Source organism: Quercus robur, chromosome 7 (genome assembly GCF_932294415.1).
Source record: "Quercus robur chromosome 7, dhQueRobu3.1, whole genome shotgun sequence".
Lineage (NCBI taxonomy): Eukaryota > Viridiplantae > Streptophyta > Magnoliopsida > Fagales > Fagaceae > Quercus > Quercus robur.
Genome location: NC_065540.1, coordinates 3,104,468 through 3,119,032, shown reverse-complemented (window position 1 = coordinate 3,119,032; position 14,565 = coordinate 3,104,468). Strand labels below are relative to the sequence as shown.

The following is a 14,565-nucleotide window of genomic DNA, read 5'->3' as shown; positions in this document are numbered from 1 at the left end:
TTTAGGGAATGAATTTATTAGTTCTTTAATGATCTCATCTTTGCAATAAAAGAACATATATTTATAGTTAATTGGTTGGCATTTCTTGCTTCTGATTTTTTAATGGAGATATTTAAGGTTTAATTATGGAATTAAAATAAAAAATAAAAAATCTTTACGATAAAAAATGGTGGAAATACATTTTTGGTCTTTATATTTTGAATCGATTATCATTTTGGTCCCTATATTTTTTTTAATTGAATGCAGTCTTTGAAATCGAAAAAGTGTTTTTGTTTTAGGTCCTACTGTCATTTATCTAACAAAAATTGTTTACATAACAAACAAAGTATACCATTGACATTTTAGATGTTAACATGGTTAATAAAATAATAATAATAATAAATTTATTTGGAATTTTATAAATTCCATGTCGGTATTTAAAAATTTTTTTTTTAAAAGCTAGGCTAGTCCATTAAAAGCCCATAAAAAATCTAGCCTAGCTATGATGTATTATTAAAGGGAATATATATTGGGCTTGGAATGAGTATATTAGCAGCATATTAGATTATGGGCTTATGATTTTTTATATTTCAAATAAAATTTATATATCATTAACTATTTAAGCATGGATATAATTGTCATAGTATAGGCACTGTGAGATGTGTGTAATCAAGATAAGTTGTAGGAAGGAAATAAAGGACTTAGACATGACACTCTAAAAAGAAAAAAAGATGAAAATATACTTTTGATCCCCACATTTTGGGCCAATTCTCATTTTGGTCTTTACTTTTTTGAAGCACCTATTTTAGTCATTGAAAATCAAAATCATTACCATTTTGGTTTCTATTATCATCTTAGTAATGGAAATTTCCTGCATGGTAGACAAAGTGCACCGTTGACATGTTAAATGCTGACATGATTAATAAAAAAAATCCCTCCTCCTTTTTGCAATTTTTATTAAAAAAAATTATATATCAAATTTTACGCATTGAAAAAATAGTCTGGTTTCAGCCCTAAATGCAACAACATTGCATAAAAGTTTCATTTGCTCAAATATTCTAGGCGTAAATGCTCTTTTCGTCCCTACATTTTTGGGTCATTTCTATTTTGGTCCTTACATTTCTATTTTACCACTTTTAGTCCCTAATCCAATTAATGCTTGTTATTTTAGTCCTTTCCGTCACTCAACTAACAGAAAAAGTTGACGTGGCAAATGGCACATTAACATAATAATTAAAAAATCTATTTTGACATTAAAAAATGCCATATCAGCATCTAAATTAATTTTAATTAAATAAAAAAATTAAAAACAAAAAATTACAGATCTAAGAACACAAGAACTTGTTCTTCAATGTTCTTCTTAAATCAAGAAATAAACCCAGCAACGACATCAAACCCAGAATTAAAGAGCAAATCCAGAGTCAAAAAACATGAACATCAAACCAACAGGAAAAAAAAAAAAAAAAAAAAATACATGAACATCACCAAATCAAAGAGCATCAACAAGAGCAAACACAGGAAAACCCACACGAAACAACACCCAAACCAAACCATCCAAAGAATAGAAACCCAGCAAAGCATCCAACTCATCCACTCCCAAACCAAACCATAATCAAAGAAATTTCAAATACCACAACAAGTTAATAACTTAAAAAACAAAAAGAAATTTCAAAATGCGAAATCCCAACCAACGAACCCAGTCGAACCCAGCACCCACCAACAAGCTCCAAGATTCCTATCGGAAAAGCTATGCTGCTCTAGCCAGATTTCGATATCGAGAAGACCGATAATGACATCGGAGTCGTAATCGGAATCGGACCAGAGACCGCGCTGGTTCCTGAGGTCAAGAAACTGAGGAGACCGAGTGGTGTGAAGCTCGCGACGGCGGGCCTCAAACACGGCGAGGACTGAGGGGTTTTCACCGATCGTATCGGCTTCGCTTTGCGTGAGAGAGGCAGAGAAGCCATCTCTTTCTCTAAACCCAGATCTGATCAAACCCAGTCAAACCCACCAACGATCACCGATCAAAACCGAAGAGAAATGCCAGATCCCAGCAAACCCAGTCGAACCCAGCACCCACCATCTCGATCCTGATGAGATGGCTTCCAATCCCGATGAGATGGCTTCCGATCCCAATGAGATGGCTGCGATGTATATAGCACGCTCACGACAGTGGAGAATCTAGTGGAGGTGAAGCCTGCGGTTGAAGTGATTTTCTGGTTTTGAACTTTCTAGGCTTATGGCTTAAGGATTTGATGATTTTTCTGGGATTGAAAATGAGGACTGAATTTCTTTTTTGAGCTTATGACTTCTTTTTTGAGCTGAATTTTTTGGGTTTCTTTGTGTGTTTGTTTCTCAAGAAAATTTCTAGGGATGAACCAAGGAACATGAACATGTTCTTCAGAAAAAAATAATGAAAGAAATAAATTTTTTTAATTTAATTATCTTATTTTATTTTAAAAGAATTTAGAAAAAAAATGAAAAAATAATTTATTATTATTATTTTATGCTGACTTGGCATTTATTAAATAATAAATAATTTTTTTATTATTATTTTATTCGCCACATCAGCATTTACTATGTCAACAGTACACTCCGTTTGCCACCTTAGCTTTTTTAGTTAGTTGAGTGACGGAAATGACTAAAATAACAAGCGTTAATTAGATTAGGGACTAAAAATGGTAAAATAGAAATGTAGGAACCAAAATAGAAATGACCCCAAAATATAGGGACGAAAAGAGCATTTACGCCAATATTCTAAAACTAGTTCACCAATCAATGCTAGTAGAACGATCATTATATGAATAACCAACCATTCAAGATAATTCAAATTACTCCTCATCATACATACTAATAAGAGGGGCATTATGATAACCAACCATTTAAGATAATTCAAATTACTCCTCATCATACATACTAATGAGAGGGGCATTTCATATGCTTGACACATACAATAATTTTCCTCTAGTGAGGTGGGGAAGATAAATATATGGGCTCAAGCCCAATCTTTCTTTTCTTTTTTGTACTGTTTTTTTCCCTCTTTCTTCATGAGAATTACCCTCACATTCTAGATGAAAAATCAATTGGACAAAATTAAAAATCCCTGATCCCATTCCTATCCCAAGCAACAGAGTCACAGACACCAACTGAAACACCTGCCTTTCAAACCCAATCCACTTCCAAAACCAAAACCCATATAAACCCCTCACTCACAAAAATGCATAAACAGACAATCCCAACACTTGGCCAACAATGAGAGAGTTGGTCATCCTTAGCTACTCCTCTATTGCCACTCCTTCCCACAATCACCACCACAACCACCACCACAACCCCATTAAACCTTTCAAACCCACCACCACCACCACCAAGCTCTCTCCCTCCAAACCACCTCAACCACAACCACCACTCTCCACTCTCAACTCCCCTTCTCCTCTACTCTCCTCTCGCCACACTCTGCAGCTCAAGTACTACGCCAACCTCGCCTCCAAGCTCGCCGAGCAAGGCAAGCTCCAAGACTTCGCAATGATCGTAGAGACTGTGATTGTTTCTGGGGCTGACGCTTCACAGTTTGTCTCGGCGTTGAGCGTGGAGCTTGTGGCGAAAGGAATCTCGGTGGGTCTTCGAGAAGGGAAGGTTCGGAGTGTGATTGAGGTTTTGAGGAAAGTTGAGCAGCTTGGGGTTGCTCCGTTGAAGCTGTTTGATGGGTCTACGATGGAGTTGCTAGGCAATGAGTTTTACCGTATTGTGCAATGTGGGAAAGTGGAGGAAGTTGTTGAGTTCATGGAGATTCTTGCTGGTAATTGTCTATATACTTGTGATTAATTTCCTTCATTAGGTAGATTCTAGTGTAAGGGAACTTTCGATACTGTATATGTGGTACATTACTATTAGACTATTAGTTGCACTTTGCTAAGGCTTTATTAATGGTAGGGGTGAATTGGCTTATACTTTTTATGCTTTTGTTTATAATTTGATAGCTATAACAATGGGAAGGTGATAGTTGAACCCTGTTCTCTTTATAAAGAAGAGCAAACAATGTTACTGAGTTACAAGGCTCTTGGTGAATTGGCTTATACGTAATGGTCCGTTTGGATTGAGGGGAGGGAGGGGGAGTAGAGTAGAGTAGAATTAGCCTAAAATTAACCTATTTTCAGCTAACTCTACTCTACTCCCCTCCACTCCCCATCTATCCCCCTCTTAATCCAAATAGGCCCTAAGTCTTCGGCACCATTAATTGCTTTTATAACTGGGAAAATCATGATTAACACATTTTGGTATGCCCTTAAAACACAAAATTTCTAAATAGAAATGTCTTTTTCCTAAAGTTTAGGTTTTTTTTTTCCTAAACTTCTGCATAACTAAGTGATACCAGTACTTGCCACATCATCAAATTCTGTTAAAATTAACCAAGCTAAACTGATGGATATAAGTACAACGGAGTAAAGTGTCACAAACCAAACCATGATGTCCTCTGTGTTTTTAAGGGCATACCACAAGGGTGGTAATTATAATTATCCCTTTATAATATACTTCTTGTAGGTATCTTTGTTGTATGGGTTTAAGATAGTAATACTTTTGGGCGGGTTCATGTTAGTCTAAGGCAAGTTCAAAGTTCTTTTAGAGAAAGAACAGTTGAAATTTCTTTAAAATTAGGTTCTGTAGTGTGATCATTCTTGATTCGTAGAACTAAATTTACTGTCATGTGAAGAGGTTTGCTAGAAAGGGAAAATATTAAATAAATTGAAAGTTTCTTATATGTTTATCATGGTTAGAAGATTTGGGATGTATTAACTTTGTCATGAATGGGATTTGGATAACAGATGATTACTTGATTTAGGTTTCCGTTTCTCAATCAAAGAACTACTGAAGTCTTCTGACATTATTAGAGCTTGCGTTGATAGACGTAACCCAAAACTGGCAATAAGGTATGATTTACAATTCTATTGTGGGTAGGTCTTTGTCAGGTTCAGATTTTCTTTTTTATTTGGTATGCATCACTATGACATCTTAGCCACAGATGGGTTATGTTTGGACTCTGCTCTTTACTAGCCTGCAAGTTTTCCTTTGTACATGGTACATGACAGAATTCTCTTTACTATGGAGTCAATCACTGCTGGGTACATTCAATGTATTTCATTTGCGCGTGTACTTATCCATAAGTATCATGTTTGCAGGTATGCTTGTATTCTTCCATATGGGCATATATTATTCTCTACTATTATACATGAATTTGGAAAGAAGGGGGACCTGGTGTCAGCTTTGACAGCATATGAAGCATCCAAGCAACACTTGACTGGTCCTAATATGTATGTCTACCGCACAATTATAGATGTTTGTGGTCTCTGTGGTGACTTCATGAAATCTAGGTACATATATGAGGTACTTTCTCTGACTACTTATATGAGTGAATGCTTTATTTGGTTGAGTTTTTTTTATTCAAAGATGATATAAATGTAATTTTGTTCAGTATTAGTTCTTACATTGCCAATTTTTCTTTCTTTTCTCTCTTGTGGCATTGTATGAAAATTAACCACAGAAGGATTTTAGCAAAATAATTTTTTACAAAAAAGATTATGTCTAATAACCCTTAAAATAGGCAAGATATGTAGTGTAACTGTAACCTATCTTTATTATTTTAGGCAATAAAAACATAACAAATGGTACACTCTTAATATAATTTTTTTTTTTCCCAAAATGTGGGTTAAACTAGTGAGCATTATCATGACCACATTTTTATAGAATTAATGGCTTCAAAATATGGGGAAGAATGGGGGGGTTGGACCTCAATACTGGGTAGGGGAGTTCATGGGTGTGGTTTGTGGAGAGGTATTCGCATGGGATGGGAGGATTCTAGCAAAAATTGTCAATTTGTTGTTGGGCTGGGGAATAGAGTGAGGTTTTGGCAGGATGGGTGGTGTGGGGATCAACCTTTTCATTTGGCTTTCCCAAGATTGTATGGTATTGTCATTGATAAGGAGGTATCTGTTGAAGCTTCTTTGTCAAGGCAGGGGCGGAGGATAGAAGAATTTGGGATGTTCGTTTTATTCGAGAATTTAATGATTGGGAGATGGATGAAGGGCTGCATTTTCTTTGTATATTGGGAGCTAATACTCCTCCAATGGATGTGGGAGATCGGATGAGATGAAAGTTGAAGCTTAATGGGGATTTTGATATCCGGTCATATTATAACAAATTAAGGAATTCTCCTTCAATTGTCTTTCCTTGGAAAGCTATGTGGAAAGTAAAGGCCCCTAGGCGAGTTTCCTTTTTTGTTTGGAGTGTAGCTTGAAATAATATCCTAACGAGTGATAATTTGAGATTGAGGAGATTGGTTTTTGTGGACTGGTGTATTATGTGTCAACATTGTGGAGAGACGGTAGACCACTTACTTCTTCATTGTGAGATGGCTTATCAGTTATGGAGATTGTCTTTATAACTTTTGGCTTGTCTTGGGTTGTACCTAGATCAATTCCAGATTTGCTTTTTGGCTGGTGGAATTGGTTGGGGAAGCACTCATCTCAAATATGGAATTTAGTTCCGTTGTGCATCTTTTGGTGTATTTGGAAGGAACGGAATCGGCGGATTTTTGAGGATTTGGATAGTTCCGGTGATCAGATACTTGCTTCTTTTAGTGGGATTCTTTTTGATTGGTCTCGGGCTTGGGGACTCACGACTAGTGATTCTCTCCCTTCTTTCCTTAGCTCTCTTTCTCTTTGTAATTAATCTATGGATTGATTTTCTTTTTTGTTTTTTCTTTGTTTTTTTCCTTCTTGTATTTTCTAGGTTTGCTCTATGTTCTTCATGCATAGAGTAGCCATTTGTATATATAACATTCTTACTTATAAAAAAAAAAAAAAAAAAAAAAAAAAAAGGCCCAAGGTCCCTAATGTTGCAAGCACTTTAAGCATCGCATAAAACTTAAATGAACAATTTCCCATTCTTGCCTCCCCCAAAACAACCAAAGGGGCGGGCAGACAACTGGAACAGATCATACCATTAATGTGGAACACTCAAACTATAACTCCCTTCTGACTATTTTATCTGAGTAAAAATGGGAAATTGACCATCTGAAGGAAGGTTGTTTTGATTGGGAAGCAGCATGTGCATCACATCCATGTTGAACATGTAGACTATGAAGTATAAAATCTAGACTTGAGCACATTGCCAGAGTTAATTCAATTGGTAGTGCAGAGCCTAACTAATATCTAGTTACTTCTTCTTCTTCTTCTTCTTCTTCTTTTGCTCTTGAAGGTTCATAACACGTATATTCTCATAATTCTTTTTGGCAGGGTTACAGGACATTAGAGATTTTATGCTGCCATTGAGTGGTTGTTTGTTTTGCATGGGTTGTGTTGCAGGACTTACTCAAGCAGAAGATCACCCCAAATATTTATGTTTTCAACAGCCTGATGAACGTGAATGCCCATGATTTGAGCTACATATTGCATGTACACAAGAACATGCGAGTAATGCTCTCTCTCTCTCTCTCTCATTCTCCACACATATATGAAGTTTGCTCCTTCGTTTAGTGTCCATTGGCAGTTCATTAATTTGGGATTTTCCGTGTACAATCATATTCAAACTATCAAAGTGAATAAGATAAATCAGCTTCACAAAGCTTCAGCCCTTTCAAAAAATTTCTCTCGCCATGTTGTTTAACCAAAGATACATGATAACATTACTCCTAATTGTTAGCATGCTTACCGTGCTGCTGCATACTTTGCTTTCCTTCTTTCAATCCTCTTTTTATTAAATCTATTGATTACATTAAGTGTCATGCTCATAGCATTGCTATTTCTTTTCCTCTTTGTGGTAGATACGTGAAGAAAAAATCCATGAATTAGTTAGCCAGTAAAGTATACTCTATAGGTTAATTAACATTATCTATAATTTTAATATTTAATTATTGGTTGAGTGCATATGAGTTTTCTTGTTTATTCAGATCAGTAGTACAAACTTTTAAACTTTTTATCTCTTATATTTCCAGAATCTTGGTGTCATGGAGGATATGGCATCTTATAATATCCTTTTGAAGGCATGCTGTCTTGCTGGCAGAGTTGATATGGCCCAAGACATTTACATGGAAGTACAACATTTGGAATCAAGAGGAGTGTTGAAGTTGGATGTTTTCACTTACAGCACCATTGTGAAGGTAACTTGTTGTATATGAATATTTATTTCAATATCTCCATCTTCTCATGATTTCATAGCTATTGCGTATTTCTAGATTTATTTTTCCTTTTTCTGGTGGAGTGGAGATCTTTTATTTGTGACTCTTTCACAACTTATTTTTTGGACATCTTCATGGCTTATGCATCAATTTCCAGGTCTTTGCGGATGCAAAACTGTGGCAAATGGCACTACACATCAAGGAAGATATGTTGTCAGCTGGTGTGGCTCCTAACACTATTGCATGGTCATCATTGATCAGAGCCTGTGCCAATGCAGGTCTTGTAGAACGGGCGATTCAATTGTTTGATGAGATGCTGTTGGCTGGCTGTGAACCCAATACACAGTGTTGCAACATCCTTTTAGATGCTTGTGTTGAGACTTGCCAGTTTGACAGGGCCTTCCGTCTTTTCCAGTCTTGGATGGGAGGTAGAGTCTTAGAGACTATTGGTGAATGCAATATTAATTTAAATGCAGAGCATGGAGTCAAAAATTGCAGTACTAGTGTGCCAACTGGCATATCTACTTCACGCCGCTTAAATTATCCTAGGAAGTTTCCCTTTACACCCACAACTGCAACATATAATATTTTGATGAAGGCTTGTGGTACTGATTACTACCGTGCAAAAGCTTTGATGAATGAGATGAAAGTCATAGGTCTTTCCCCTAATCATATAAGTTGGTCAATTTTGATTGATGTATGTGGAGGCTCAGGCAATGTAGAAGATGCCATACGGGTAATGTATAAACTAATCTTGATCTACGTCAATTTTTGCTCTTCCTTTTTGAATAATTTTTTCGTTATTGTGCTTAGCTAAATATTTACAGTAGAATCATTCCTGCTGCTGGTGAGAACTGGAGCCAAAATGCCAATAAAGAAAGAAAATTAGCCAATTTCTTTGTGCTCCCTTGGTATTCATTCACAAATCTAAGTTCTCTGACAACTACTCTTTCGTCTAATGCAGATTTTCAGATATATGCTTGGTGCTGGAATTCAACCAGATGTTATTGCATATACAACAGCCATCAAGGTTAAATTTTTCTTCTTATGCTAGTTTGGTGGTTGTAAAATGGTTTTGCCAATGAGCTTGGGCTCAAATGGCACTTCCTCCTCTCATAATAATGAGATGGAGGGTGAGGTTATGGATGCAAGTCCCATTGGGTGTGTGTTTAACTTAAGATTGTCCTCATGAACACTTTTTTTTTGGTATTATCTCAAATCTATTGGACCTAGATATTTATGTGTTGTGCCCTTTGGTTTATAGGTTTGCGTGGAAAGTGAAAATTTGAAGCTAGCATTTTCTTTATTTGAGGAAATGAAGAACTATCAAATACGTCCAAATATGGTAGGTGATTATAGTCAATCTGCTTCTATTATTTATGTGTAAGTGTGAATTTAATGATTGCAATGTCACAAAGAAATTGAGTGAAGATGTGTGTTGATGCCATCTGGATGAGGCTGTTCTATGATGTTGAACTGACAAAAGAATTTTGTATTTTCTGAATGTGATTCCGAATTGTATTGTGATGAAATATTACATGAAATTATGGTAGTTTCATATTGCATTTTGGCTACAGTTTTGCATACAATCATCTTGAACATCATTTTTGCTTCCCCAAAAAAAAAAAAAAAAAAAAAAAAATCAATAATGGCATTCTGAAAATTGTGACTCAGTTCACCATAGGTAACTTGTTTAAACTTGTTTCTTTTCAGGTGACTTATAATACTCTTTTAAGGGCCCGCAGCAGATATGGGTCCTTGGATGAAGTACAACAATGCCTGTCTGTTTATCAAGATATGCGGAGAGCAGGGTATGACAGCATAAAGTGTTCATTGAAATATTTATTGCATTCATATTACCTTTTTCCAAATAAATATGAATATGTTTATAATCTTTTATTTATCATAATTATATTTATTTATTAAGTACTGTCAAGTCTTGTGCAATACCACCAAGAGCTTTGTAGCTCAACTAGCACCTCTTAGTGTTTCTAATAGGGACATCTAGGGTTCAAATTTCTCTTTCCCATTATAACTATCGAAAAAAATAAAATAAAATCTTGTGCAATACCTGGTTTTTTGGTGTCTCCTACTTTCCACAGTGGCCACAGATCCCTTTTTTTTTTTTTTTTTTGGGTTTACTTATATTCGTGAATGCCACTTTATGCTGTTCATCAGGGATGTATATAATTTAACTATTTGTGTCTCATCATCATTATTGTACCCAAAACTGTCTTGCATATTCCGATTGTCTGCTGAGGTGCAAGTTTCTACGAGAACTTATATTCTCTCCAAGGCAAAGCACCTCAGACTCATATAGATAAAATCGGGCCAATTTTGTCACTTCCAATTAGTGAGGATTGAAGAGTGCATTCACTTATGTAATGTAAACTGATGTAACCGCCCTATGGTGTACTGATCTCATATGAACCTCAAGCTGTGTTGATTGTAATGCATTGATTTGTTACACGTCTTTGTTGGACTGGTTTAGTCCCAGAGCAGGCATGCTCATTTCTGTTACAAGCTTTGGATTGCTCTTGAGATCCTCTTCTAAGCTAGGGTTTGTGTTCATGACTGCTAGGTTAGTGCAGAGATTGGTGGAGTGAAAATTTTTACTGCAAGAATTTGCTCAACTAAATGTATGAATAAGATTATAGGTTGTATCCTTCCATTGATAAAGCCTTTGCTAAACCTTATTTTATCTATATACATAGCACAACACTTTTTTTTTTTTTTTTTGATAGGTAAAATTAAATTTGAAGTTGAATTTTGTTAAATTGCTACATACATAGCACAACACATGAGTAATGTACATACGCTAAGAGTCTTGTAGTTCGGTAACATTTTCTGTTCTCCTTTCTAATGAAAATTAGAATTCAAGCCCTCCTCCCCCATTTGTTGTGACAAATGAATTATTATTATTGTTGTTATTATTTTAAAAGAGACTAATGAACTTAACTATTTTAAAATTGCATATGTATGCATGGCCATGTAGAGAATATTCAGCTGTCATTGGCTTTGCCCTTATGTTGAGAGGAACAACAAGCAACATCCTTATCATTTGTCTTTGATAATTAGACATAATTTAAATAAAATCTTCCTGTTAATCAAGCATCTTCATGTAGGTACAAACCCAATGATTATTATCTTGAGGAGCTCATAGAGGAATGGTGTGAAGGAGTAATACAAGACAACAATCAGAACAGAGAAGAGTTCAGTTCCTGCAACAAAAGCTACTTAGGAAGACCTCAAAGTCTACTTCTTGAAAAAATTGCAATGCACTTGCAAAAGAGTAATTCTGAAAGCCTCACAATTGACCTTAAGGGGCTTTCAAAGGTAGGGTTAACATCATATAGTGAATTATATGTTTGGCAAATTTACCTTTGAAATTGGTACCAAGCATGGATTAAAGATATGTTTGTGTTGTACAGGTTTGAAGGACTAGATTCTTGCTTACCTAGATTGTATTAAAGTCTGTTGTTATAACTGTGCCTGTTTGAACTGTTTCAGAATTTTATCAACTCTATCCTCTCAAGCTATTTCTTATCAACTTCTTTGTAATATGTATCAACAGGTTGAAGCTCGCATTGTTGTTCTTGCAGTTCTACGAATGTTCAAAGAGAACTACCATACTCATGGTATAAATGAACCTCTAATAAAGATAATTTCATGACAGAATCACATGAAACTTTCCTGCATGCTCCTTTCAACTTACCTTACATAGTGTTTGACATAGCCAACAATTGTCATATAAATTCAACACAAAATATAAGTCAGGTTTAGTCTATAAGTAAATTGAGACAAGGGAGGAGTTAGAATCTAGAACCAAGCTTAGATGTTGACATTTGATTGATTTATTTTTGCAGGACATTCAGTAAAAGATGACATATTGATCACCTTGGGAGTCAGTAAAGCAGTCACAGATCCAGCAACACAGAATTTTGAGGTGAAAAGTGCAATAATCAAACTTCTGCAGGATGAATTGGGGCTTGAGGTTCTTTTAGCAGGACCAAGGAATGCACTTAATAAAAAGAAAAATTCAGAATCCCTTCTTGAGTCAGATTTAAACTTGGAACAATTGACACGAAGGAAGAGTTTATTAACAGAGCTTGAAAGTTCCACTAGGAGACCAGATGTTGTACAAAGGTTAAAGGTCACAAGGAAATCATTGCAATATTGGTTGCAGAGAAGATTAGGCGCCATCAGAAGATGATTATTTTTGTATGTGAAACCACTTGTAGAGTCTGTACATGATATCATATGTACTATATTCTTAGTAAATGCATTGTAATACCATAAGTCACCAATTGTAAGTTGTACAACAATTAAATGTAATTTGCAAGATCATAAAATAGAAACAGCCTTCTTCTCATTTATCCTTTTGCCTCTTTTCAAATTGGCCAGTTTCCCAATTTAGAGGCGAATGCATCTCAAAGCACATAAATTGCTACTATTATAAAAGATACATTGAAATTTCATCACCACTAAACTAAACAAACAAGAAAACAAGGGATACATAGAATTACCATTACAAACCAAAAGCCAAAAAGAAACTCACAGCCAATCCTGCTGCTGCAGCTTCAGCGGCAAGTAAACCTCAGACAAATACTGAAACCCGAACGTACTCAGCGCCTGAATTTCCGCCTTCTGCTTTGTCTTCACCATCAAACTCAACTCCTCAACCCACCCGGGATTCTTCTTCACGAAATCCTCCTCCAACAAATCCTTCCCGGTCTTAATATCCTGCTCTGTCATTGGCAACCTACACTGCTCCGGTATCTTATACTTATCCAAATCACTCGGCCTAACCCCTAACCACTTAATATCTGGCGTAGTCAAATTTGAACTATCATAAGACATATTCTTCGAACCACACCCGTAAACCGACAAAATCTTCAACCCATATGGATCACTATCCACAAGAGCAAGAACAGGAAGCTTCAACTCCATCTTCATTTTCCTCAAAAACAACCTAGTAGCCACATCAGGCTGGCCCTTAGCCGTGATAATTATACACGGAAATCGATTATAAAACCGATCCTCAGCTAATCTCATATAAGCAGCATCCTTCTCAACCAAGAGAATAAACAGAGCATCACTCTGCATATCCCCAACTCGATCAATATTAGGCGGTATCGCCTTCCCGCCCATTCCCATTTTCGTGCAATCAATCATATCACCATTGTCACTGAAAATCAGCCTCCCGACGACAACGCCTTTCTCGGCGGCGATCACGTTGAGGCTCGATCGAGTGCAGCCGAGAATACAGGAGACATCGTCGAGGACGGTATCGGATTGCGATTGGTCTTGGAAGAGCTTGACGTCGGTGTAGAAGAGGTCACGCTTGGTGACGTGGATGTTCTTGGCGCAGAGCTGGTGGACGAGCTGGATAATGCGGGTGGTGATGGTGGTTTTGCGGACGGTGGAGATGTTGGCGTAAGGGCGGAGGGTAGTTTTGTCTTTTAGCACGATGCGGTCGAGCTCGGGGACGTAGAGCTGGTTGGTGGCGGAGCGGGACGGGACGTCGAAGCCGAAGCCGTTGCCGGCGAGGATGGAGCGGGCGATTTTGAGGATTTGGGATTCGATTTCGGATTGGACGGAGAGGAGGTTGAGCTCGGAGACTTCGCGGCATTTGGCGTCTAGGTCGATGTCGGCTAGGGTTAGGGTTTTCGAGGAGGAGGAGGATGCGGCGGCGGTGGCTGCGGTGAGGTCTTTCAGGATTTCGAGGATGGCGGAGTCGGGTTTTAGTTTGTTCTTGAATGGGAGTCGGGTTTCTTCGTCGGAATCCGCTTCGGCACGGCGGCGTTTCCTTTTGCCCTTATCCGCCATTTTCACCGAGAGAGAGAGAGAGAGAGAACTCTGTTGGGTGGACTGTGGATATGAGTAAAAAGAGTAAAGAGTGGTAAGGCGGGAAATGACTTATTCCATGTATTTAGGGTTAGTTTTGTCTTTGTCTTTAAAAATAAGTTTTTTTTTTTTTTTTTTTTGTGAAAATATACTTTTGGTCCCTACATTTTTGGTCAATTCTCATTTTGGTCCCAAAATTGATTTCGTTACTAATGTAATCCCTAAAAAAAAGAAAATCGTTTTTAAAATGGTCACTACCGTCAATTCACTAACAAAAACCTCCTACATGGCAGACGGAATGCCCTGCTTGCTGATATAGCGCTGATATGGCTATTAAAATATTATTAAAAATAATTGTAGGGGCATTGGGTCTAGGAGTTCATTATCTATTAGTATATTGGATCTGTGGCCCAAGTCGAGGACGAGGGTTTGTCCGAGAATGAGGAATTTTTGTCAGAAGAGATTGTGTTTGTAAATAAAGAAGGTAGTTTTTGTCATAATGGCTTAACAAGATGGTCCGAGGATAAATGCCTTCTCAGCTAACCAAAGCCGATGTTCGAAGAGGTAGT

At 36.9% G+C, this 14,565-nt stretch overlaps 2 protein-coding genes across 2 annotated transcripts; one reads left to right on the top strand and one right to left on the bottom strand.

Moving 5' to 3' along the window:
- The first annotated feature begins 3,087 nt into the window (after nt 1–3,087).
- On the top strand, nt 3,088–12,521 carry LOC126691748 (pentatricopeptide repeat-containing protein At5g02830, chloroplastic). Its single transcript, XM_050386857.1, has 12 exons — nt 3,088–3,775; nt 4,817–4,904; nt 5,154–5,358; nt 7,338–7,445; nt 7,967–8,131; nt 8,307–8,885; nt 9,114–9,179; nt 9,414–9,494; nt 9,863–9,960; nt 11,275–11,485; nt 11,724–11,787; nt 12,016–12,521. The coding sequence occupies exons 1-12, from the start codon at nt 3,232–3,234 to the stop codon at nt 12,360–12,362; spliced, it is 2,556 nt and encodes an 851-aa protein (XP_050242814.1). The 5' UTR covers nt 3,088–3,231; the 3' UTR covers nt 12,363–12,521.
- LOC126691750 (DNA topoisomerase 6 subunit A) lies at nt 12,499–14,055 on the bottom strand. The gene has a single exon (XM_050386859.1). The coding sequence runs from the start codon at nt 13,976–13,978 to the stop codon at nt 12,704–12,706; it is 1,275 nt and encodes a 424-aa protein (XP_050242816.1). The 5' UTR covers nt 13,979–14,055; the 3' UTR covers nt 12,499–12,703.
- Between the last annotated feature and the right edge of the window lie 510 nt (nt 14,056–14,565).